At 44.7% G+C, this 26,021-nt stretch overlaps 1 protein-coding gene across 1 annotated transcript in view; it reads right to left on the bottom strand.

The window, feature by feature from the left end:
- Window positions 1-2,972: 2,972 nt before the first annotated feature.
- The window catches only part of NWD1 (NACHT and WD repeat domain containing 1), a 122,839-nt gene continuing 99,790 nt past the window's right edge, over window positions 2,973-26,021 (bottom strand). The window contains exons 19-21 of the mRNA XM_073592867.1: window positions 19,463-20,010; window positions 16,578-16,683; window positions 2,973-6,446 (exon numbers count right to left, since the gene is read on the bottom strand). Of these exons, the coding sequence (XP_073448968.1) occupies window positions 6,148-6,446; window positions 16,578-16,683; window positions 19,463-20,010 (953 nt within the window). The 3' untranslated portion in view covers window positions 2,973-6,147. The remainder of the gene's footprint in view (window positions 6,447-16,577; window positions 16,684-19,462; window positions 20,011-26,021) is intronic.

The raw sequence follows: 26,021 nt of genomic DNA, 5'->3' as shown, positions 1-26,021 counted from the left end.
ACTGTATGCCCTCCCCAAGGTTCATAAGGATTTAAACAACCCCCCTGGCAGACCGATCGTGTCCGGAAACGGGTCCCTTACGGAAAATGCCAGTCAACTAATAGATGAATTTCTCAGACCACATGTGGAGGGTTTGACATCTTACTTACAAGACACCAGTGAACTACTCAGAGTTTTGGATGGTTTAACTATTCCGGAGGGAGCGTGGCTTGTGGCCTTGGATGTGGAGGCCCTCTACAACTCCATCCCCCATGATTTGGGGGTGGCAGTTGTAGAGGGCTTCATTTCTCGTGACGGGGATGTGCCTGATACCTACAGGGGCTTCATTTTGGACCTCCTGAGGTTTATCCTTATGAACAACATTTTTCTGTTTGCTCGCTCCCAATACCTCCAGGTACAGGGGGTCGCTATGGGGACCAGATGTGCCCCCACCTATGCGAACCTGTACCTGGGGGAGTGGGAGCAGAGTCTTTTCTTTAGGGAAGATTTGGAAAATTTGACGAAAAACATATCAATATGGAAACGATATATTGATGATGTTTTCCTAATTTGGACTGGAAGTAGAGAAGAGCTTTCGTCCTTTTTTGAAGGCTTGAAAACTAATCCCTATAATTTAACCTTTACTATGGAAGCAAGCCAAACGATCTTAACGTTCTTGGATGTTACTCTCTTTATCAACCCAGATAGAACCATTGGAACTACCCTTTTTCGCAAAGCATCAGCGGGAAATTCACTCCTGCATGCTGCCAGCTCCCATCCTCAACCACTCATAAATAATGTTCCTTATGGACAGTATTTAAGATTAAGGAGAAATTGCAGTGAGAATATCCATTTCGAATCCGAGGCCAGGGCATTGAGGGAACGTCTCAAGGCACGGGGCTACAGCAATAAATGTCTAAAAAGAGCCTATCTTAGAGCGAAAAGAAACCAACGTAATCAACTAATTTATAGGCCTACAAAATCAAAACCGGTCCCTGGCCTCAGAATGATCACTACCTTCTCTGGACAACATCGGCAAATGAGGGAGCTGCTGCAAAAGCACTGGTATTTGCTGATGGGAGACCCCAGGGTGTCCAAACATCTCAAACACTACCCTGAGATTACTTTCCGTCGATCCCGATCAATTAAAGACCACTTAGTCCATAGTCACTATGCTCCACCACCTACAACGCAGATCAAAAACAAAGGCACCAGACCCTGCCACAAATGTGACTTTTGCAGATATATCTATGCATCTCGCAATATCACTCTCCCCAATGGTCAGTTATACAACCCTAAGTTCCTAGCTACATGCCAATCCATAGGCGTAGTTTATATAATGATATGCGAATGCAATGCATATTATGTGGGTAAAACCAAACGCCCCTTTTTCCATCGGATTAGAGACCATGTCTCTTTAGTTTGTAAAAAAAAGATGGAGACCCCTATAAGTCGACATATGGGCCTCCATCACCAATTTAATGATCGGATGATGCACTTTTACGTCTTGGAACATGTCCCCCCAAATGAAAGAGGGGGTAATTACGACAAAATCTTGTTACAACGTGAAACCAAATGGATTGTTACCCTCAATGCTTTAAAACATCCAGGCTTAAATGATACCTTGAGTTACAAACCTTTTTTATAATTATAATCCCTCCTCTTTTTTTTTTTTTTTTTTTTTCACTTATATGTATTATAAATTATCAATTATTTATGTACTAACTGATGGTTTAATCTGTTTGATTATTATAATTTCTGTTATTGAATGTAATGTGGTATGAGCTTGTGCTTCGTCCTTGGTCTCCTTTCCTCTATATTCTTTGGCATGTACGGACACCCCGGGCACCTAGCTAATCATTTCCTAATCAATGCTTTGATTGCTTCGCTGCCCGTCTTTTGGACACTTAGTGCTGCTGCTTTTTGTTTCCGATTTATTCATACACACGGCATTCATTATACTATATAATCTGTGATAGTTTCTTTGGGCTCCTTTAATTTAAAGTATTAGGGCAATAAAAATACCCAAACATGGCCGTGTGACAGTCACGTCAGATTAGTGACCTTTGACCTTAACTGCGCCATTGTATTTACTAAGTATAATTCAATTTTCCCCCTTTTTGAGCCCTGTGAGCCTCCTTATTATCATACTCATGGCATGGGATTTTCCAAGATGGCCGCGGGCCCGCTTGTTAGTACCCGACGTCATTTACGCTGCCCTCTGTATGGAAGTCGGATGCGTGCGCATGCGCAGGTGTCTTCTTCGGTCCGCAGCGTGACGATGAGTCAGACGTCGTCACACTGGAGAGGCTTAAAAGCGGGGCTTTTGTTTCCCCGCCAACTTCTGTCATTTCTTGCTTGACACACGGGGCAGAGGGATCCTCCTGACTGGCTATTTTGTTTAATTAGAAATCTTGATTAACACAGTAAGTCTCTGCATTTATGCTTATCTACTTTTCACAATAATTATGCATTCCCAGTATTGATGATACTTAGAGACATTCTCTTATTATGTCCATATCTTTCAGGTTCTCTGTGAGAGTTTGCAGCAATACCTCCAGGTCCAGCTTATCCATCAGCTGTGTATGGACGTATACTGCCCCCCTCTTTGACTGCTACTCCACTGCAATACCAGAACCATTTTTTACATTTTTTCAGCAATTTTGCAATCTACCATCTTTTGGATGTAGCCTTTTGTTATCTTTGATCTATTGAGGTACTTTTCGATTGTCTTTTGATTTTTCATACTCATACACAATGCTACTGAAAATTATCTTATTCATTCAGACTTACTGTTCTCAATTTTTCTCTCTTCAAAGAAGTGTTATGCTTTAGGGATTTTATCCCTCTCTGCATGCCGTTATAGTGAGGTGGGAGCTGAGGAGGAAGCATTTGCCATTACACAAGTCCCCTTTTTAATTGTATATTTCTCTCTACAGGTAAGCTCTCTCGAGCCTAATGATGATCATACATATGAAATGTTTTTTTTTTTTTTTTTTTATGCTTTAATATATGATGCTTACACATATGTAGATTTATCTATTACAACATATTTATTATTTTTTCATTTTCTTGTACATTGTTCATATTTCAATATCATGATTGTATGAGGTATAAGCAGACATGTATATGTATTGTTTACAGATATATTCTTTTCATTTTTTCATAGTTGACTCTAATATCACAAATATATCTCCTGAAGAAGCTTATGCAAGCGAAACATGTTGAGAAAGTGGTATTAACTTCTGTATTAAAGGGTCATCCTCCCCCTTTTTTTCTGTTTTGTATACTGTCCTTTATTAATGTCTGTTTCCTTTTAATGTGAGTGTATAATAAAATATTATTTTATGATACGTCCGGTATATTGTTTGACTTAAGCACCGTTAAAAGTCCCTGAGGCCTACAGAATGGCCTCAATGCCCTTCTCTAATATTTATTGTTTCAAATCTAGGTCCGGCAGGCTTTTGGGAAAAAGTCCGCCGGAAAAGTCCGCCTGAGCCTACACACGGTCGGATTGTTCGGTGGACTCTGGTCCGCCGGGCCAAGTATGCCGGAAAGTCCGACCGTGTGTACGCGGCATTATACATATGATAGCACTAATTTATTAATGATTTTTTTTGTCATTGTATTTCTGTTATTTTATTGATTTAGTCCATGGATTCATAATTTTTTCACATTTTTTTTATAGAAAAGATTCTACAAGCCCAATCAAGCCCTTTGCTAATGAGTGCATGTATTAAATAATGTTGAAGTGAAATATTATTTACTCAAGGATAACTAAAGGCAAGAGTTTTTTTTTGTTTTAGAGTTGAGAGGGATTAGAATGCTTGTCAGTTTTTATTACTGTCTGTGCCCCCATTAGGGAGAGTCACCCTCTCTATTTTTCCTATTTACCATTATCATTGAAAGTGAAAGTAAAAGAAAATCCCAAATTTTGGGTTGTTCCCAGAAAAGTAATAGAGGGGAAATCTTCCAATGGGGACACTAGTTCTGGTGACCTGGGGGTCCCCAAGAAATTCCCTTAATATGCAGAGATTTCCTCTCACTTGTTGCTTCCATTTGATGAACAACATAGGTACCTTAAGAGACCTGGTGCCAGACAATTTAAAATCATCTTACAAGAATGTTTAATGTTTTCTAAGCATGTTATTTAACTGTAAAAGCCTGCCTTGTGTAGATATAGAAAAGCACTATGACTGCTGCTGGATGCTGCACATTTTACATCCAGCAGCAGTCATCAGACTCAGAGCTGTCACTTCAGTCACACTCTATAGTGGGGGTGAACAACCTGCCAATCGCAGGCAGATGACTGGTAGACCGCAATACTTCCTTGACCTGGACAGGATGGGGGGGGGAGCAGTATTTACTGAAACTGATCTCCTGTATTTTCCTCCTGCATCACCTTAAAGTCGGCTTCTCCTCCTCTCCCACCCGCTGGAATTTAGCTCCTGCAGGAGGAAAATACAAGGGATTAGTAGCAGTAAATGCCACCCCCGCTGCCCCTCCCGTCCCTATTCCTGTTCTTTATGCTGCCTGGGCCCCCTGTGTTCTTCCCTGCCGCCTTCCCTCCTTTCCTCTCTTGCCAGATGCTGCAGGGGATCTATTCAGGATGGAGAACATGGGAAGGGGCAAGTATATATGTAATTTATTGGCCCCTTCTTTTTCTGAATGAACACAGTGATTGGTACCGATCACTCACTGTGTTCATTCATAGCTGAAGCATAGCAAACTGTGTAAATGAACAGGAACCTGCTCAGAACAGAGCACTGTCATTCACTGTCCAGTGCAGCTGAGGCTGCAGAGAAAGAGACCAGGGGAATTTCTGTCTTCAGTCCCTTTCTCTGTCTGAAAAGTGAGACATCAGGGGTCTGTTTCTTCTGTCCCACTGCTGTACTGACTGACACCGTCCTCTGCCCTACTGACACCATCCACTGCCCTTCTGACACTGTCCACTGCTCTACTGACTGACACTGCCCACTTTCAAGGTAGGATAAGGTAAGTTTATATTTTTACAGTGACATTTGTTTTATTATATTTTTCTAGGTTTCTTTTTTTAAAAAAAAGGGCGCCAAAACGATTTTAGATCTTGTTGTTCAAGTAGATTTCTACCTGTCAAAGGTTGCCTACACCTGCTCTATAGTATTTTCCTTTGCTCCACCCCTGGCAGCTACATAAAAAGTTATTTATGTTGGTAAGGGAAGAAAGGAATGAAATATGGGCATGTTTTCTGAGCATGCCATGTGAAGATGCCATGTTGTCAGAGACAGCCATGTGAAAAGACCTTCCTTTTTATAACTTACTGCAATTTGCCCAGGAACATAACTTGTCCAGTTTTTCCACAGCTTTTACTGCATAGATGCATAGATGCATTTCCATGCACCAGACTTAAAGCTCAACTCAACCTTGACAAAATCCATCCCTGCAGTGATCCCCCCCCACTGCAAGGGTTAACTGTTAATTTCATGCAGAAGAGCAGGAATACGGTGTAATACCTATAGTACCTCATTCTTCACTTCAGCAGGGTCCTTCCACTGGTGTGATCAATCCCGTTAAGCCAAGGTGTTCCCAGCCATGGCCACACTCCTGCTTCCATCACATTCAATGCAGGGTTAACAGTTCTGCATTGTACATATGGATACCGAAGGACTGCCTGCAAAACTTTTGTAATGAGGCAAAGATCTAATCAGCAAGTTTGACCACCAGGACACAGTCAACCTGACCTAACTAGAATATGTCCTGGTGGTAGTACTTTTGTAAAGTTTACACAATAAATGCTCTTGGACTGGCCTTGGTGTGCAGCCGAATTTCTTTGGTCTCCTTTTATGTCAAGTCATGGTTGAAGCTGCCTGCATTAGCTAAGGGTAGCCTTTGCCAAATGAGAAAGGGCTTAGCACATGCAGTACTCTTACATATTTATAAAAGTAAATATATAGGGGAGAATATAGAAAGGAATAGGATTAGAAGCAAAAATAAAAAGTAAAAAATTTAGTCATTGAAAAAAGCTTAGTATTTAAAAAGTGCTTTGTTATTACAAGTACATATTTGGCAAGTTACACATTTGTATAACATATTTTGCTCAGTTTTTTAAATAAAGTGCCGAAAACTGTTTTCAGGAATTGTTTCAGGAAAAATTAAAAAATGGCAAACTAGATATATGACTTTTTTCATTTAAACAATGTTGCAGATTTGGGAATTTTTGCTTTCTTGTTCTTTGCATCTCCACCATTTCCTTTCACTTTTTGCTTCCAATTTGACAGTTTTGTTGTTGGCACCTTTAGACTTTCTAGAATTGACAGTACACGTGGCTTTGATGTTTTGCAGTGGGTCGTACTGAGGGCTGATAGTTTCCGGGCACTGAAACTTCTCCCGAATCACGTAGCCCAGACGTGTGGTTCCTATAAATCCACTAGCAGTAGAGACAATTCGGGTGACAGTTGCATAAACATATTGTACTGCAAGCAGGGCACCTGTGTAATGGCAGATGACAAGAAAGAAGCATTAATGTTATGTACCGGACGCCTAGTCATATATACATTACAATTTGAACAGAAAATCAATTAAATATGTTGGTGAAATGTGGTTTGCTGTAAATGCATTTCCTTTCTAAAGTGTAAACCGCTAAATACACAATTGAAATTGTAAATACCAAATCATTTGCCATGTTGTACAGTAGTCTTTCATGAAATCATGAGTTGCAGGCTCTCATCAAAAGAGCTCAACTATACCCCCCTTCTCCACCCAGCTACGGCTATCATAGAAGTCGTACTACAGCTTCTATGAATAGAAAGCAATTTGTGAATGGGGAGTTAGGAATAATTAACAGTTTCTGCCCCCTCCATTCATAGATCCTGTTTCATTCAAATAAGCTGAATTATGGCTTCTATGAATGGAGCAGATGAGAGGAAGGGGCAGCATAGTCAGGCTTTTCTTGATGAGAAATGGGGAAAGAACCCTTAGGAATTCTGGAGGGAAGGAGGGGAATCAGGCAGCCACAGTCTTAACCTAAGAATAATAAACTTTTCTGATAGCAAATTCAAAATTATGGAACAATATATAAATGGCAGACTACACAAAAAGGTTTAAAACATTGGGCAAGGTTGCCACTAAAAGCACACACAGCCTGGGTTCACTGGCACACCACAAGCTTACAGTACAGAAATAGCAGTCTTAAACTATAACTAGAGATCAGGTTTGGTGGAATCGCAGGGAACCGCAGTGGTGTCAGCCTTTATACGGCTATACAGGGACACTGTGGACATCTGCTCCCCCCATTTATCTATGACCTCCTGAGAAATGGCTATTAATGCAGTATGGCAGTGGTAAGGTTGGTCTCCTTCCACTGGAGGTAAAATGACTTAAAGAGCTTTTTGTGTAGTGTGCCATTTATATTTTGTTCCATAATTTTGAATTTGCTATCAATACGTTTATTATTCTTAGGTTGAGACTGCGGCTGCCTGATTCCCCTTCTTTCCTCCAGAACTCCTACGGGTTATTTCCCCATTTCTTGTTTGGTCATAATTTTGTGTTCTGGAGTTGAAGGGATAGGTGCCACCTTCTGGTGAGTCAGTATCTCCTATAGTGCTGGTATACGCTATTATCCAGCACCATTGATGCTATCTGTAACCTGATCCCTTTTGGATCATATTTAGCACCCTGAATCTATTGACATAGTCTATTAACCGGTTCAATACCGGGCAATTTCACCCCCTTCCTTCCCAGGCCAATTTTTAGTTTTCAGCACTGTCGCACTTTGAACGTCAATTGCGCGGTCGTGCGACGTTGTACCCAAAAGAAATTGACGTCCTTTCTTTAACCACAAATAGAGCTTTTTTTTGGTGGTATTTGATCACCTCTGCGGTTTTTATTTTTTGCGCTATAAACAAAAGAAGAGCGACAATTTTGAAAAAAACACAATATTTTTTACTTTTTGCTATAATAAATATCCCAATTTTTTTTTTTAAAAACACATTTTTTCCTCAGTTTTGGCCGATACGTATTCTTCTACATATTTTTGGTAAAAAAAAAATCGCAATAACCGTATATTGATTGGTTTGCGCAAAAGTTATAGCGTCTACAAAATACGGGATAGATTTATGGCATTTTTAAAAAAAATATATTTTTTTATTTTTTTTTTAGCGGCGATCGCAATTTTTTTTGGTGACTGCGACATTTTGGCGGACACATCGGACACTTTTGACACATTTTTGGGACCAATCACATTTATACAGCGATCAATGCTATAAAATTGCATTGATTACTGTGTAAATGTGACAGGCAGTGGAGGGGTTAACCACTAGGGGGCGGGGAGGGGTTAATATGTTTCCTAGGGAATGATTCTAACTGAAGGGGGAGGGGACGGGACGCACTAGGGGAGGAGACCGATCTGTGTTCCTCCGTTCTGGGAACACAGATCGCTCTCCTCAGAGCTGACAGGCTGTGGATCTGTGTGTTTACACACACAGATCCACATGCCGGCCCGGTTAACGGGCAATCGCGGGTGCCCGGCGGACATCGCGGCCGCCGGGCACACGCACCGGGTCCCGAGGAATGCGGCGGGCGCGCGCGCGCGCCCCTAGACAGCCGGGAATCCCAGGACGTCATATGACGTCCACCCAGGATGGGAGATCCCATCTGTGGACGTCATATGACTATGGGCAGTGGTGTATTTAGGTTTTGTGCTGCCCTAGGCCTGACTGAGCTTGCGCACCCCCTAATTTAAATATGCCCCACCCCTTCCTGTCAAGGCCACACCCCTTTCTTTTAAAGATCCACCCTGTCATCTTCATTGGAGGAGGACAGAGGGACGCCGCGGGAAGAGGACAGAGAGGCATGTGGCATCTTTTCATTTGGGGGGTAAGGGGATATGTGCTAGTTGCTTTGGGAGGGGAGGATCAGACCCCCCTCACTAGCACATATCCTCTCCCCTCCCAAAGCACCCAGCACATATCCCCTTACCCCCCTTCCCCTCATCCATGTGTGCATCTGTTATCTGCCCCCCTTCCCGGTTACTGTGTCCCCCTCCACTGTAAACTATACACAGACCTCAGACCGGCAGCGCGGCTCTTGCACTGAAGTCGTGTCCCTCCTCTGTGGCTCCTTCTCCTCCTGGCTGTGTACACTAGAACATTGGAGCCGAGAAGGAGGAGGAGCCGAGGAGTGTGTGTGGCTGACAGTGGGAAGAGAGGTGGCGGCTCCTACGGAAAGCCGATTGCCGCTTGTGGGACCCCAGGTGGCAGATTTCCTGGGTGCCCACGCTAGCGCACTCTGGCTGCCAGTTACCGAAGCTCAGTGCCGGAACTTGTTGTGGGCTCCGGGACAGTGGCGTCACTAGGTTTGGTGTCACCTGGAGCTGTAAAAATTGTGTCCCCCCCCTTAATTTTTGGACTGGAGGCCCAGCGTTGGAGCTCATTTTGGCGGTCAACAAGGCCTAGAGGATATCAGGTTAGGCACTTCCTAATGGCTCAGTCCCTGGGAACAGTAATGGATAATGGCCAACAGGCTCTCTTACCAGACCCAATGAAACCGCAACAGTGATCCCTCCGGCTGGACGTTTGCTCACTCTGGGTTGCCCAGGCGGACTCTGGTCAGTAGTGTAGCATGTCTGTACCCTGGCAGTGGCTTTATCTTTCTCCCCCTCTGGTGGTGCGGGTACAGCGTGGCTCCCTCTCTGGTGGTGCAGGTACAGCGTGGCTCTCTGGTGGTGCGGGTACAGCGTGGCTCTCTGGTGGTGTGGGTACAGCGTGGCTCTCTGGTGGTGTGGGTACAGCGTGGCTCTCTGGTGGTGTGGGTACAGCGTGGCTCTCTGGTGGTGTGGGTACAGCGTGGCTCTCTGGTGGTGTGGGTACAGCGTGGCTCTCTGGTGGTGCGGGTACAGCGTGGCTCTCTCTGGTGGTGCGGGTACAGCGTGGCTCTCTCTGGTGGTGCGGGTACAGCGTGGCTCTCTCTGGTGGTGCGGGTACAGCGTGGCTCTCTCTGGTGGTGCGGGTACAGCGTGGCTCTCTCTGGTGGTGTGGGTACAGCGTGGCTCTCTGGTGGTGCGGGTACAGCATGGCTCTCTGGTGGTGCGGGTACAGCGTGGCTCTCTGGTGGTGTGGGTACCTCGTGGCTCTCTGGTGGCGCGGGTACAGCGTGTCTCTGGTGGTGCGGGTACAGCGTGGCTCTCTGGTGGTGCGGGTACAGCGTGGCTCTCTGGTGGTGCGGGTACAGCGTGGCTCTCTGGTGGTGCGGGTACAGCGTGGCTCTCTGGTGGTGCGGGTACAGCGTGGCCCTCTGGTGGTGCGGGTAAAGCGTGTCTCTGGTGGTGTGGGTACAGCGTGGCTCTGGTGGTGCGGGTACAGCGTGGCTCTCTGGTGGTGCGGGTACAGCGTGGCTCTCTGGTGGTGTGGGTACAGCGTGGCTCTCTGGTGGTGCGGGTACAGCGTGGCTCTCTGGTGGTGCGGGTACAGCGTGGCTCTCTGGTGGTGCGGGTACAGCGTGGCTCTCTGGTGGTGCGGGTACAGCGTGGCTCTCTGGTGGTGCGGGTACAGCGTGGCTCTCTGGTGGTGCCGGTACAGCGTGGCTTTCTGGTGGTGCGGGTACAGCGTGGCTCTCTGGTGGTGCGGGTACAGCGTGGCTCTCTGGTGGTGCGGGTACAGTGTGGCTCTCTGGTGGTGCGGGTACAGCGTGGCTCTCTGGTGGTGCGGGTACAGCGTGGCTCTCTGGTGGTGTGGGTACAGCGTGGCTCTCTGGTGGTGCGGGTACAGCGTGGCTCCCTCTTTTTCTCCTCTAACACCCCCCCCTCAGCAGAGTGCGTGCATGCTGGGGGCTGTAGCATGTCTGTTGACACACAGGGCCGCCATTCTTCAGGGACTATTTTCCCATGATGCCCCCCAGAGTCTTCTGATTGGCCCTCTGCTGTGGCCAATCATGGGGAGGAAAACAGCGGTCAGGAAGCTGGGCGGCGGCATGGTGAAACCAATTAGAGCCGCTCTCTCTCTCTTCTCCCTTCGGCTGACAGAAAGGGGAGGGGGGGCGAGCGGGGGAGATACACAGACAGCCCGCATCTCTCCTCTCCCTGTCACAGCGCTGCTGATCCATTTGCCAGAGAACTCCCCTGCTCGCCCCCCCTCCCCTTTCTGTCAGCCGAAGGGAGAAGAGAGAGAGAGCGGCTCTAATTGGTTTCGCTGTGCCGCCGCCCAGCTTCCTGATCGCTGTTTTCCTCCCCATGATTGGCCACAGCAGAGGGCCAATCAGAGACAGATTTACAGCTTTACGGAGGGGCGGCTTGACAGTTCTTACTTTAACTACTTTCTAGCCCCCTCCGCACCCGCACTGCTAAGCTGTACTCCCCAGATGGTGGTCCTGCTGTGCGGGAAGAGGGCACCGCTGCCATTTTCGGGGGGGGGGGGGGGCGGCTTTTTGCCGCCCCCCCGCACAGTGCCGCCCTAGGCCTGGGCCTTGTTGGCCTAGGCCAAGACACAGCACTGACTATGGGCGGGTAGGGAAGTGGTTAAACTCTAGCAGACTACACAGAAGTTGACATGTTACATGGTGTGTGTGAGGTTTCTGTCCAGTTGGGTCACATATATGGCATATGTAAAAGGTGAAGACATAGAAGAGGAAATTAGGCTCACATTTACTGTCAACCCACGTGAATTATCACTATCTGATAATCACTCCAACATGAAAAAAGAATATTAAACAACTAAATCGCAAGTGGAACATTGTGTCCGTAGCGTCATACATAGACAAGAAAATAGTCCCTGGAGGATTACGAGAACGGGTGACCCCAGCGGAGCAGGGGCAGAACGGGGAGATGCAAGCAAGGCGTTTCCCTGTTCTGCCTAGCAACATGAGAGGGATTTACTGCTCCCAGTGATCTCTGTCATCTTCTAGGGAGCCCATCCCCCCTACAGTTAGTACACGCCCAGGGAACACACTTAACCCCTTGCTCGGCCTATCCGCCAGAACTGTACATTGGATTCAGTTTATAAAACTGAAGCTGCACAGCTATGAACAAGATTTAGGGAGAGAAAATACCCACATTGAACATTAAGAAGATCCAGGAGAAAGGCATCCCAAAAACCAAAATCAGACTTTTTAAAAACCAAAGGAATTAGAGATCAGACCCAAGGAGACTACCCAGACCCCATGAGAATCATTACTCCTTATGGCTCTCAATGGGAGGAGGTCCGTAATATACCTATGAAACGTTACCACTTGCTGACCCATTCACCGCAATTGGGAAATATGGATCCTAGACCCAACTTGGTAGCCAAAAGGGCAAAAAAATCTCACTGATGAGCTAGTGAAATCTGAATTCACTAAGACTATGCCACATAATTGGCTGACCAATCTACAAGAAATCAAAGGCACGTTCCCATGTGGGAAGTGCCATATTTGCAAACTGGTGCACCGAACAAATACCTTCACCGATGCCGACAGCCGGAAGACATACAAGATAAAGCAATTCATCAACTGTGACACCACATGGTCCCTCTACATGCTAGAATGACCCTGCCACAAATACTATGTGGGCAAAATGAAATGCCCTCTGAAAGTTCGTATTGGTGAACACTTATCCAGTATCCGTGGAAAGGATGATGAAACACTGATCGGTCAACATTTTGCTAAATATCATAAAGGGCAATCCGATGGCCTGCGAGTCAAGGGCTTCTATGCCCTTGATCTACCCAGCAGAAGTGGAGATTTCAAAACCATCCTTTTACAGAGAGAAAAGGAATGGATTTTTCGTCTGGGAACTATGGCTCCCAAGGGACTGAACAATGAATAGAGTCTCTCTCTAGGTGTTTCTAACACCTTAATAAGATGAAGTCAAGTTTACAACTCTTCCTCTAGACCACCCCTATCTTTACTATGCATGCATGCGACTACAACTCCTAATAAGAATTTTAAAGTATGTAAGTAAATTAACTGAACAATAGATGTATAGATCCTTGTTATGCTGTATATGCTTATTGTTAACTGCCCACAAGATGGTGCTATGCCTCCTTCAATTTCCACACACCAATAGGACCCCAAAAGGGGTTAACAACCTAAGCTCCAGGACAGGGCGTGCTCCATTGGAGACTTCAGGTTAGGGAATACCTCAAAGAGTTTAAAAGTCAGAAATACAGACGGGCATGCTACCCTGAGGAAGTCCACACCACCTAGTGGAGTAAATGCATTGGTGCATTTACCTGCACACACCTGGGTCCACTCCCACACCTCTCGTCCTCCCTCTATTGACCAGTTCCTGGCATATTCCAGCCACCCAGGCTGTCCTGCATAAGAGGTGTTCACCACGGAGCTGGCCTGCTCCAAGCCGGCAACTGTCCATTCATCTGGAACCACTCCAGCCCCTGCCATCCATCGTATAAAATACAACCCGGCGGAAGTGACTGACAAAACTCTCAGCCGAACCAGCAAAAGCAGAGGCTCCCATCAGCGATTGAGGCTCCTATACCTCTTCGATATTTGATCCAGGAATCTGTCCACACAGCAGAGAGAAGGAAGCGCTTCTGCACTTTGCAGTGATCACTCCACGGCCCCAGCAGATGCTCTGACTGGTAGCACTGAGAACAGCCCCGCAACCTGTGTTGACCCTGTCACCTTTACAACCATGAGTAGCACCTACTGACATTCCCTACTACGGGGACCAATCCCATTCACAACCATAGTGCTGAACACTCACAGAGACAATGAAAGGGAGAAGAGAATGTGATTACATCTAGCGCCAGGGGCGGATCCAGGGGGGGGCAACAGGGCAATTGCCCCCCCCAAAATAGTAGCACTGACATGTCTTGATACCAGTGCCAATGCCGCTGCCTCTACCCGAGTCTCTCTCTCACATCAGCCGATCAGAGGCGCCGAGAGACTCGCACTGACATGGCAGGATACCAGGAGGAGGAGGTGGGTGGAGCCTCTTCCCTGCACTCGTTGGTAACGTCAGGGCCGCCTGGCGTCTAGCAACGAGTGACGTCAGCGAGTCACGTCGGACTTGAGTCTGAAAGCCGCCTTGACTGTGACAGGTTAGACGAAGCTGTTGGCTAAACAGTCATGTAAGTGCAAGTGCAGGTACGGCGCTCGTACAATCACACTGAGAGGGGGGCTGGACTGGCCAATCAGTGGGTGGCGGAGCAGAGAGATGACATCATCTCTCACCGCCCGGCGCCCGCCCTGCATTCTGGCAGTTCTGCCCTCACTCACTGTGCAGGCAGCAGAGAGATTACATCACCTCTCTGCTGCCTGACTCAGACTGGGACGCAGGAATTGACAATCCCCATTCCCCACCTTAGCAGGAAAGTAACTATCTGCAACTTGTGTCAGCTGATGTGGCAAGTGGACAATCCGCAATGTGTGGCAAGTGAACAATCCGCAATGTGTGACAGGTGACGTGGCAAGTGACAATCCACAACTTGTGGCAGGTGACGTGGCAAGTGGACAATCCGCAACTTGTGGCAAGTGAACAATCCGCAATGTGCGACAGGTGACGTGGCAAGTGACAATCCACAACTTGTGGCAGGTGACGTGGCAAGTGGACAATCAGCAATGTGTGGCAGGTGATAGTGGACAATTTGCAACACATGGCAAGTGACAATCCGCAGCTCGTGGCAGGTGACGTGGCAAGTGGACAATCCGCAACTTGTGGCAGGTGACGTGGCAAGTGAACAATCTGCAATGTGTGACAGGTGACATGGCAAGTGACAATCCACAACTTGTGGCAGGTGACGTGGCAAGTGGAGAATCAGCAATGTGTGGCAGGTGATAGTGGACAAATTGCAACGTGTGGCAGGTGACGTGGCAAGTGATAATCTGCATCTGGTGGCAGGCGATGTGGCAAGTGACACACTCGGGGCTCCCACTGATTCTGCATTATGGTGAGTTGAACTATTTCATTTTCTATAACAATGTAATAATAGAAGTAATGTGTTTCAAACATCCTGACACTATAATAACCATGGTGCCGTGATGATTGAAGCTCCAACATCAGCCATTTCCCTGATAAATTGCCCCCCAAAAAACGTATTTTCTGGCAGTGCCCCTCCCGACACTAGACTCAGGATCCGCCCCTGTCTAGCGCATACTGCAATTTCCTTCACTTAGTGACACTCTATTCACAAAGGATCTGTGCCTCCAGATCTTTAAGTCATTTTACCTCCACTTGAGGGAGACCAACCTTGCCACTGCCATACTGCATTAATAGCTATTACTCAGGAGGTTATAGGTAAATGGGGGGAGCCCCACACTGTCCACAGTGTCCCTATATAGCCGTATAAAGGCTGACACCATTGCGGTTCGCTGTGATTCCACCAAACCTGATCTTTAGTTATAGTTAAAGACTGCTATTTCTGTATTGTAAGCTTGTGGTATGCCACTGAACCCGGGCTGTGTGCTGTTAGTGGCAATGTTGCCCAACGTTTTAAACCTTTTTGTGTAGTCTGCCATTTTTTATTTTGTTCCATAATTTTGAATTTGCGATCAATAAAGTTTATTATTCTTAGGTTGAGACTGCGGCTGCCTGATTCCCCTCCTTCCCTCCAGAACTTCTATAGGTTCTTTCCCCATTTCTTGTCTTGAGCTATTGAGCTCTTTAAATAGTTTTTTTTTTTTTTATAGGAGGATGGAAGGAGAAACCAGCTGCCTGGACATAGGAAAACAAAATATTCATATTCAAATATGTACAAAAATACTATAGATTTCTTTAAGCATTCTGAGTAGATATATATTTAGAACCGATTAAGGGCTCATTTACACTTGCTTCAAAATGTGGTATTTGAAACGCTTTTTTAAAGGACTCTGAATGCCAATCAAAGCACCTGTCACTAAATTAAATGGTAAGCTTACAGTCCTGTTCACATGTTTCGTTTTCTTTGCTTTACTTTTCTTTACTTCAAAAATTATACCCCATGTAACTTTCTTGGTGATTCAAAGTGTCTCCAAAGCCTCTATAGAAGTCTATAACAACACCCAATATCAGCACCTACAGCTTTTGAGAGACTTTTATTTAGAGTTAGCGTCGCTTTCGTTTGGAGGTGTTGCGGGTATGAGATATCCCAGGATGTACTGGGAAACCAACAAGCAAACTGGAAAGACATCATCAGCAGTCACTTCCGGTTCATGTGTATATATTCTGTGAGTGTCTGATGCAAACGTCACATCTGGTGTGCAGTGTGGAGCAGGAAGGTGAGCAGGGTCCGGACTGGAGCAGAGCAACTATCAAACAGTACACATGGTATGCAACATGGCGGAAATTGAACTGGACTAGAGCTGGGGGTTACTAGTGAGCAGGGGATCAGCAGAGCTGGGGGTTACTGCTGAGTGTGGGATCAACATACCTGTGTGTTACTACTGAGCTTGGGGTACTTCTGAGCAGGGGATCTGATAAACAAGGGTACTAAACAGCTGGGGATATGCTGAACAAGAGTATTAATGAGCTGGGGTTCTAATGGGCCCCTTTAAAACAAATAGAAAATGAAAACACACAGGGCATTTGCCAAGCTTCAAAAAAGCATCACATAATCAAAAAAGCATGTTGAAGCAGTAGGTGTGTGTGTTAAAGTTGAAGCAGATGTAAACAAGCCCTGAATGCGTATGAAAATAACTGAATGAATACTCACCAGTGGACACATCCCACACTTTGATGGCTCTGTCCTTAGATCCAGTATAAATATAGCAATCATCTGGTGAGAAGCAGGCACAATCAACTCCTTGAAAGAAAAAGCCCTGGAGGTAAAATGAGAGTGCCATTTAAAATCTTATTTTTATCTCCTGTAGTATTTCTGCAGTTTCTGACCATCTCCTGTAGTATGTCTGTAGTCTCTGACCATCTCCTGTAGCATGTCTGCAGTCTCTGACCATCTACTGTAGTATGCCTGCAGTCTCTGATCATCTCTTGGAGCATGCCTGCATTCTCTGACCATCTTCTGTAGTATGTCTGCAGTCTCTGATCATCTCCTGTAGTATGTTTGCACAGTCTCTGACAGTCTCTTGGAACATGTCTGCAGTTTCTGACCACCTCCTGTAGTTTGTCTGCAGTTTCTGACCATCTCCTGTAGTATGTCTGCAGTCTCTGACCATCTCCTGTATCATGTCTGCAGTCTCTTACCATCTCCTGTAGTATGTCTGCAGTCTCTGACCATCTTTTGTATCATGTCTGCAGTCTCTGACCATCTCTTGTATCGTGTCTGCAGTCTCTGACCATCTCTTGTATCGTGTCTGCAGTCTCTGACCATCTCTTGTTTCATGTCTGCAGTCTCTGACCATCTTCTGTATTATGTCCATACCTCTGCTATGCAGTCCCTGACTATTCTAATAAAGTTCTTTAAGTTCGTCTCAGACAAAGTAATCAAAGCATATTTTATAGGCACAAGGAAGCATGGGTTTTGTTTAACCACATCCCTTAAGCCCCTCCCACTGCTAGGTACTTGACCACACCCACACTTTACCGCAACGTAGAGCGCTGCAGGTCTTTTTACTCCTCCAGTGTCCCTCATTCTGAAGTTCTAAAGTTGGTAGGTATGCATTTGTGTATAGATTTAAAAAATACATTGTAAACACTCCCCCCCCTCCTTTTTATAAGTAACCACATTACCTCTGTTGTCAGCTGCATAAAAGCTGGGGGGGGGCAGCACACTGGACTTTTAGAAGTTTTATTTTCCCAAAGAAAAATAGCCCACTCTTTACAATCTTGCCTTATTCATGTCATCAGTTTTCAGCTGCACCTACAGTATGTATTTGTGAGCAACTATTGTCGAGGATGAAGCACACAAAGGGCAAAATAGAACCAAAATATCTGATGAGCACCCTGAGAGTTCATTGAGAGTTACATAATCTATGGCCCACCTTAGCTGGTTTCAATTACACAAGATTTCTAGCTAGATTTCCTTTTGAAAACAAATGCATTCAACACACCTAATGACCAGTAAGCTGCAAAGTATTACATTTTTGTTCTTGTGTTTAGATATGCTTTAACATCAAACTTCCAATCATTGGCTTTTAACCACTTGCCGACCAGCCGCCATCATTATATAGCTGCAGGTCGGCTCGTCCCTGCAAATCGCCCTAGCTGTACGGCGGCTCCTTTCAAGAGCCATAGCAGGCGCTCCCACTGCACGGCGGGGGACCTGATGTGTGTGGCCGGTGGCCGCGATGTCTGGCCACCTCCGATCGCGGGCAGGAGAGCCAGAACAGGGATTTGTGTGTGTAAATAGACAAATCCCCTTTCTGACAGGAGAGGAGAAACAGATCCACTGTTCCTAGTAATTAGGAACAGTGATCTGTCTCCTCTTCTAGTCAGTCCCAGTTAGAAACACACCAAGGGAACACACTTAACCCCCTGATCACCCCCTAGTGTTAATCCCTTCCCTGCCAGTAACATTTACACAGTAATCAGTGCATTTTTATAGCGCTGATCGCTGTATAAATGTCAATGGTCCCAAAAAAGTGTCAAAAGTGTCTGGTCTGTTCGTAGCAATGTCGCAGTCCTGCTAAAAATCGCAGATCGCCGCCATTACTAGTAAAAAAAAATAATAATAAAAATGCCATAAATCTTTTCCCTACTTTGTAGACGCTATTGCCCCATACACACGGTCGAACATTGATCGGACATTCCGTCAACAAAATCCTAGGATTTTTTCCGACAGATGTTGGCTCAAACTTGTCTTGCATACACACGGTCACACAAAGTTGTCGCAAAATCCGATCGTTCTGAACGCGGTGACGTAAAACACGTACGTTGGGACTATAAATGGGGCAGTAGCCAATAGCTTTCATCTCTTTATTTATTCTGAGCATGCGTGGCACTTTGTGCGTCGGATTTGTGTACACACGATCGGAAATTCCGACAACGGATTTTGTTGTCGGAAAATTTTATAGCCTGCTCTCAAACTTTGTGTGTCGGAAAATCCGATGGAAAATGTGTGATGGAGCCCACACACAGTCGGAATGAACGACAACAAGGTCCTATCACACATTTTCCATCGGAAAATCCGACCGTGTGTACGGGGCATATAACTTTTGCACAAACCAATCAATATATGCTTATTACGATTTTCTTTACCAAAAATATGTAGAAGAAAACATATTGGCCTAAACTCATAAAGAAATTAGTTTTTTTCACTTTTTTTTTGGATATTTATTATAGCAAAATGCAAAAAATATTTTTTTTTTTTTTTCAAAATTGTCGCTCTTTTTTTGTTTATAGCGCAAAAAATAAAAACCACAGAGGTGATCAAATACCACCAAAAGGAAGCTCTATTTGTGGGGAAAAAAGGACGTCAATTTTGTTTGGGTACAGCGTCAATTGTCAATTAAAGCGACGCAGTGCCGTATCGCAAAAAATGGCCTGGTCATTAGAAGGCAAATCCTTCCGGTCCTTAAGTGATTCAATTCTGTGGAGAACTGTGAGGTATACAAGCATTCCTAAGTATACAATATAGTAGTTTTCATATAAACCAATGCATTCAAAAATTGGCATATAAACTGTCTTGTGAGCATAAGGTACCTTGTAACACATCTCATGTTCCCAGCAACCAGTTTTCATGTTCCAAAGACGCTGAACTGAGTCCTCACAGCCACTTAATGCATATATTTCCTTTGAGCTTGTTTCTAAGCAAGTGACTTTGCTTACATGAGAATCTAAACACTTTTCATTCTTTTCTGGGCTAAAAAGATACATGTCTCCTCTCTCTGTACCATAGATAACCCTTTGATCTTCAAATATGGCTATATTGCTCACAGCACTTGGGACTTGTGGATGTATGGAGTGTACAGGGCCATCAAGAATTGGAAGAGGATTCCCCTTTGTAACTTGATAAAGGAAAATCAGATTGTGGTGTGCTACAGCCAGGCAGCTTTCTTGTTTGCTTAATGACAGGCAAATCACAGCCAAATTATGATCAGGTGGTGGAATACATGCCACATCCTGCCTTTGGTCTAATGGAAAAGCCAGTGCAGTGCCAGACGTCAAACCACAGAACAAAATCCTCTTGATGTTGGCAACTTCCAGGCATGTTACTTCAGAAGATGCCTCAAGGATATCTGTCATAAGACCTGAAAAAGCATATAATTATATGACCTCACCTTGTGACAATTGTATAAATTTGCATATTTACTTTTGTTTACACTGCAAATAATGTTACATTTTATAGCACCAGCAGAAATTGCTTAAAGTGAACAAGTGACCACCCAATTGACATTCAAGTATTTAGGAGCCTCTGACCTCTGTAGCTGTAGACACCATGGAAAAATCCATCCTCAAAGTTTAGAGCAGCCTTTCTCAACTTTTTTAAAACAAAGGAACCCTTGCTTTAACTTTCCTGTCTCATGGAACTCCTACCGACAATTACTATATCTACATTTCATTGTACATTAGCATTTTAATCACCCTACATTTTTGGTCCTTTGGAAGAATCTTCCATCCTTACAGATAGCTAAAAAGCTCATTAGTGTTGGTGGTTACTTCTATGAAGGGTGAAAATGAATCATTGCTCAAGGAACCCCTGTCAACCTCTGGCCCTGGTCCTTAAAGGATAAGTTCACTTTTTAAATAAAAATAAATAAATGCACATTTTTTTGCAGGTAAAAAAATGTGCATTTATTATTTTTTGTTGCAGGAACCTGTAGAGCGTGGGTGCTTAACCTGTGGCCCTCCAGCTGCTACGGAACTACGAGTCCCATGAGGCATTGCAAGCCACTGATAGTTACAAGCATGACACCCAAAGGCAGAGGCATGATGGGACTTGTAGTTCCCCAAAGCTTGAGGGCCACAGGTTGAGCACCCATGCTGTAGAGAGCAGATCGCTGGTGCCATGCAGGTCCCCTGCAGATCCATCCGTGTATCGGCTAGCTCGTGTCTCATATGAGGAAGCTGATACATTCTGACAGTAAGACTCGATGAACTACCACAGCGCTGTAGTTGTTCATTGAAAACTACAAGCCGACAGCCGCAAAGGCTGCCAGACCTTGTAGTTTTCCATTCACAAAGGACTGTGAATGAGTGACATGGCCGGGTAGGGCCGAATTGTGGCAGCAGACACAGGGAGAAGATGTCCTATCTGCTGTCGCAGCGGAGATTGGGGGAGTAGGGGGGGGGCGGTGAATTCACTACATGCTGCACCTTGAATATGTGTGTAACTTGTAACATGTTATGAAAGTTGAACTTATCCTTTAACCCCTTGGCACTGGCGCCTACCGGCCCCATTTAAGGGTTTCAAATGCCAGAGCGGGGCAGGGTTTATGATTATATCACCGTTGTGATTGGCTGTCACGGTGGTCACATGATCGGAAAGCTCCCGATTGCAATGTGGTATGTAAATATGCACCCACTCTGCGCCAAGGCCCACCCACCGAGAGGCTGCATATTTACATACTGTCTGCCCAAAGAGGTTAAAGAAGTGTTCTTCCTGGGTAAAAAAAAATTTCAAGTCCGCAGCTACAAATACTGCAGCTGCTGACTTTTAATATGAGGACACTTATCTATCCTGGGAGCCCACGATGTTGGCACCCGAAGCCGACCCGTCCCTTGGCTCCGGGTGCAGGCGCCAGCATCCTTACTAAGGGAAACAGGAAGTGAAGCCTTACGGCTTAACAGCTTGTTTCCTACTGCGCATGCGCGAGTTGCGCTGCACTTTCTGAATGGCCTGTGTGTCTCCCAGACCTGTGTGTCTCCCAAAAGGCAGTGGGGGGGAGGAGGAGGGGCTGGACATTACGTAGTTCACCGCACAATTTGCGGCGTTCTTTCCCTGAAAGTGGGAGCAGATATCTGGATCTGACAGGTATCTCCTCCTCCTTGAAAGGTGCCAAATGTGGCATCGGAGGGGGGAGGGATTCGATCAGCGGAAGTCCCATTAATGGGTGGAACTGAGCTTTAAAGTAATTTTCTCAGCAGCTTAGCTCACCCTCCTACCCTTTCTAGCAGTAACTTGGACACTTTTAGCCTTATAAACTTTAATGTAAACACAAAGCAGGTTCTCTGGGAGGGGGAAGCGAGGTTAGCTGAGCTGGCTGAAATAATGTAACTTTTAAAGAATGCAAAACAAGGAAGGGAGCGATGCACACTATATAAGCCAACTTCTAATTTATTAAAGCCAAACAGTGCACAGACAGTTCTCCTGGTGCCATGGCAGCCCCAACTCATTTCACTCCTCACAGGAGCTAAGACTAAGCTTTTGTGAGGAGTGAAATGCCTTGGGAACGTCATGGCACTAGCTGAACTCTCTCTGCATTGTTTGGCTGTAATGAATTAGAAGTTGGCTTCTATGTTGGGTGTCTCTCTCTTTCTTGTTATGGAATATTTAAAAATTACACGTGCCCTCACAAGGCTCACAATTGAAGAATCTTCTGCACTCGGGAGACAAGAGAGACAAGCATAACCGAAGCGGAGCATGGTTTGCTCATAGTACATTTTCTGAAATAATGATTTTTAACAACTTCTGTACTTCTGCTGCAAACTTTGAGGCTACACTGCTCCAGAGTGACTGCTGCTACAGAAGTCAGTGGGGGGTTGTGTTTTTTTTTTGTTTTTTATTCTGTGTTTATTAATTTTTAAAACAGACAGAAACGTTTGCTCTAATGAGCAAAGTAAAAAAATTCCTAGTAGGCCCGGAAGGCATAATACACATGTAGTTGTCAGTCATTAATCACGCAGTATCATGCTGGGTGACATGGACGTAACATTCAGATATACAAAACAAGAATCCATCATAGTAAGACATTTATCCCAGTACTCACTGGGACCAGCTGCAGTGCCTTGAAGTATTTATACCTCTTGAAATTTTCCACATTTTGTCATGTTACAGCTAAAATTGTAAATGTATTTTATTGGGAATTTATGTGATAGACCAACACAAAGTGGCACATAATTGTGAAGTGGAAGGAAAGTGATAAATGGTTTTCAATTATTTTTACAAATAAATATGTGAAAAGTGTGGCATGCATTTGTATTCAGCCCCCTTTACTCTGATACCCATACTAAAATCTAGTTGAACCAATTGCCTTCAGAAGTCACCTAATTAGTGAATAGAATCCTTCTGTGTGTAATTTAATCTTAGTATAAATACAGCTGTTCTGTGAAGCCCTCAGAGGTTTGTTAGAGAACCTTAGTTAGCAAACAGCATCATGGTTAAGCCCAATAAGTAAATCACATAGATGTGTATAAAGATCCTTGTGAGAAAAATAAAAGTCCGTAATGCAAAAATGCTGATATATCCTTAAAAGTGAAAGTCTTTAGTAGGTAAATAACACCAAAAAGTGAAGACAGCAAGCGAATGTGTTGATAGATGATCCACCACCCTATTGGATTAGGGGCTTACCGGAAAGATTGGACACAGATGGGTGTACACCCACTGGGTCAATCTAGCTTGTAACTGTGGGGATCCAGGGTGGTGTCCGTATAACGTGAGGGTTAATCCAGGTGACCCAATACTTTAGATATGGCAAAGGGAGTAAGTCCAAGCAGGCATCCAACGTATACATATAAAAGACATAAGAGTACATAGCGTAATACTGTATAAGGGGTTTAAAACTCATTTATTTAAAAGTAGGAAAACTCACATTTTAGTAGAAAAAACAGCGCTTTTGGATACAAATATCTGGCAATGTTGGTGGTATCAGCAGCTCATCCCGACGCCATTTTGCCGTGACCCGGAAGTTGCTCTAATTGAATGAGCAATTAGATTGGAGCCACGGCTTAACACGGGGGTTCTGTATTATATATAAAGGCAATGTTTGGGGTGGTGCAGCACCCCAGATGATGTCCCCTAGGACGAAACGCATCGGGATGAGCTGCTGATACCACCAACATTGCCAGATATTTGTATCCAAAAGCGCTGTTTTTTGGGAAGATGGATGGAGCCAAATACAGGGAAATCTTAGCAGAAAATTTGTTAGAGTCTGCAAAAGACTTGAGACTGGGGCAGAGGTTCACCTTCCAGCAGGACAATGACCCTAAACATACAGCCAGAGCCACAATGGAATGGTTTAGATCAAAGCATATTCATGTGTTAGAATGGCCCACTCAAAGTCCAGACCTAAATCCACTTGAGAATCTGTTTCAAGACTTGAAAATTGCTGTTCACAGATGCTCTCCCTTCAATCTGACAGAGCTTGAGCTATTTTGCAAAGAAGAATGGGCAAAAATGTCGTTCTCTAGATATGCAAAGCTGGTAGAGACATCCCCAAAATTGACTTGCAGCTGTAATTTCAGCGAAAGGTGGTTCTACAAAGTATTGACAGGGGGGGCTGAATACAAATGCACGCCACACTTGTCACATATTTATTTGTAAACATTTTTGAAAACCATTTATCATTTTTCTTCCACTTCACAATTATGTGCCACTTTGTGTTGGTCTATCACATAAAATCCCAATAAATTGCATTTATGTTTTTGGCTGTAACATGACAAAATGTGGAAAATTTCAAGGGGTATGAATACTTTTTCAAAGCACTGTACTTCTGGATGAGCCTTATAACGAGGAAAGAAAGAAGCAGAGAGTTTCAGGCTTTTCAGGGCTTGTTTTAACTCAAATTTACTGCTTGTTATACAGGTGATACTCGAAATATTAGAATATCTGGCAAAAGTTAATTTATTTCACTAATGCAACTTAAAAGGTGAAACTAATATGTGAGATAGACTCATTACATGCAAAGCAAGATAGTCCAAGCCATGATTTGTCATAATTGTGATGATTATGGCTTACAGCTCATGAAAACCCCAAATCCACAATCTCGGAAAATTAGAATATTACATACTATCAATAAAACAAGGATTGTACATAGAACAATATCGAACCTCTGAAAAGTATAAGCATGCATATGTACTCAGTACTTCGTTTAGGCCCCTTTTGCAGCAAATACTGCCTCAATGCGGCGTGGCATGGAAGCTATCAGCCTGTGGCACTGCTGAGGTGTTATGGAAGACCAGGATGCTTCAATAGTGGCCTTCAGCTCTTCTGCATTGCTTGGTCTCATGTCTCTCATCTTTCTCTTAGCAATGCACCATAGATTCTCTCTAGGGTTCAGGTCAGGCAAGTTTGCTGGCCAATCAAGCACAGTAATCCCACGGTCATTGAAACAGGTTTTAGTGCTTTTGGCAGTGTGGGCAGGTGCCAAGTCCTGCTGGAAAATAAACTCAGCATTCCCATAGAGCTTGTCTGCGGAAGGAAGCATGAAGTGCTCCAAAATCTCCTGGTAGGCGGCTGCGTTGACCCTGGACGTAATGAAGCACAGTGGACCAACACCAGCAGATGACATGGCTCCCCAAATCAACACAGACTGTGGAAACTTCACACTGAACTTCAAGCATCTTGCAGTGTGTGCCTCTCCATTCTTCCTCCATACTCTGGGTCCTTGGTTTCCAAATGAGATGCAAAATTTGTTCTCATCAGAAAAGAGGACTTTGGACCACTGAGCAACAGACCAGGTCTGTTTTTCTTTAGCCCAGGTAAGACGCTTCTGACGTTGTTTGTTGTTCAGGAGTGGTTTGACAAGAGGAATACGACATTTGAAGTCCATGTCCAGGATCCATCTGTGTGTGGTGGCTCTTGATGCACTGACTCCAGCCTCAGCCCACTCCTTGTGAAAGTCCCCAACACTTTTGAATGGCCTTTTCCTGACAATCCTCTCCAGGCTGCGGTCATCCCTGCTACTTGTACACCTTTTTCTGCCACATTTTTCCCTTCCAAATAACTTTCTATTAATGTGCTTTGATACAGCACTTTGGGAGCATCCAACTTCTTTTGAAATTACCTTTTGAGGCTTTCTCTCCTTATGGAGGGTGTCAGTGATGGTTTTCTGCACAACTGTCAGGTCAGCAGTCTTTCCCATGATTGTGATTCCTACTGAACCAGACTGAGAGACCATTTAAAGGCTCAGGAACCCTTTGCAGGTGTTATGGCTTAATTAGCTGATTAGAGTGGGACACTTTGAGCCTATGTGTCACCTTTTCATAATATTCTAATTTTCTGAGATTGTGGATTTGGGGTTTTCATGTGCTGTAAGCCATAATCATCACAATTATGACAAATCACGACTTGAACTATCTTGCTTTGCATGTAATGAGTCTA

Source organism: Aquarana catesbeiana, linkage group LG01 (genome assembly GCF_042186555.1).
Source record: "Aquarana catesbeiana isolate 2022-GZ linkage group LG01, ASM4218655v1, whole genome shotgun sequence".
NCBI lineage: Eukaryota > Metazoa > Chordata > Amphibia > Anura > Ranidae > Aquarana > Aquarana catesbeiana.
This window is presented reverse-complemented; position numbering and strand designations above follow the sequence as displayed.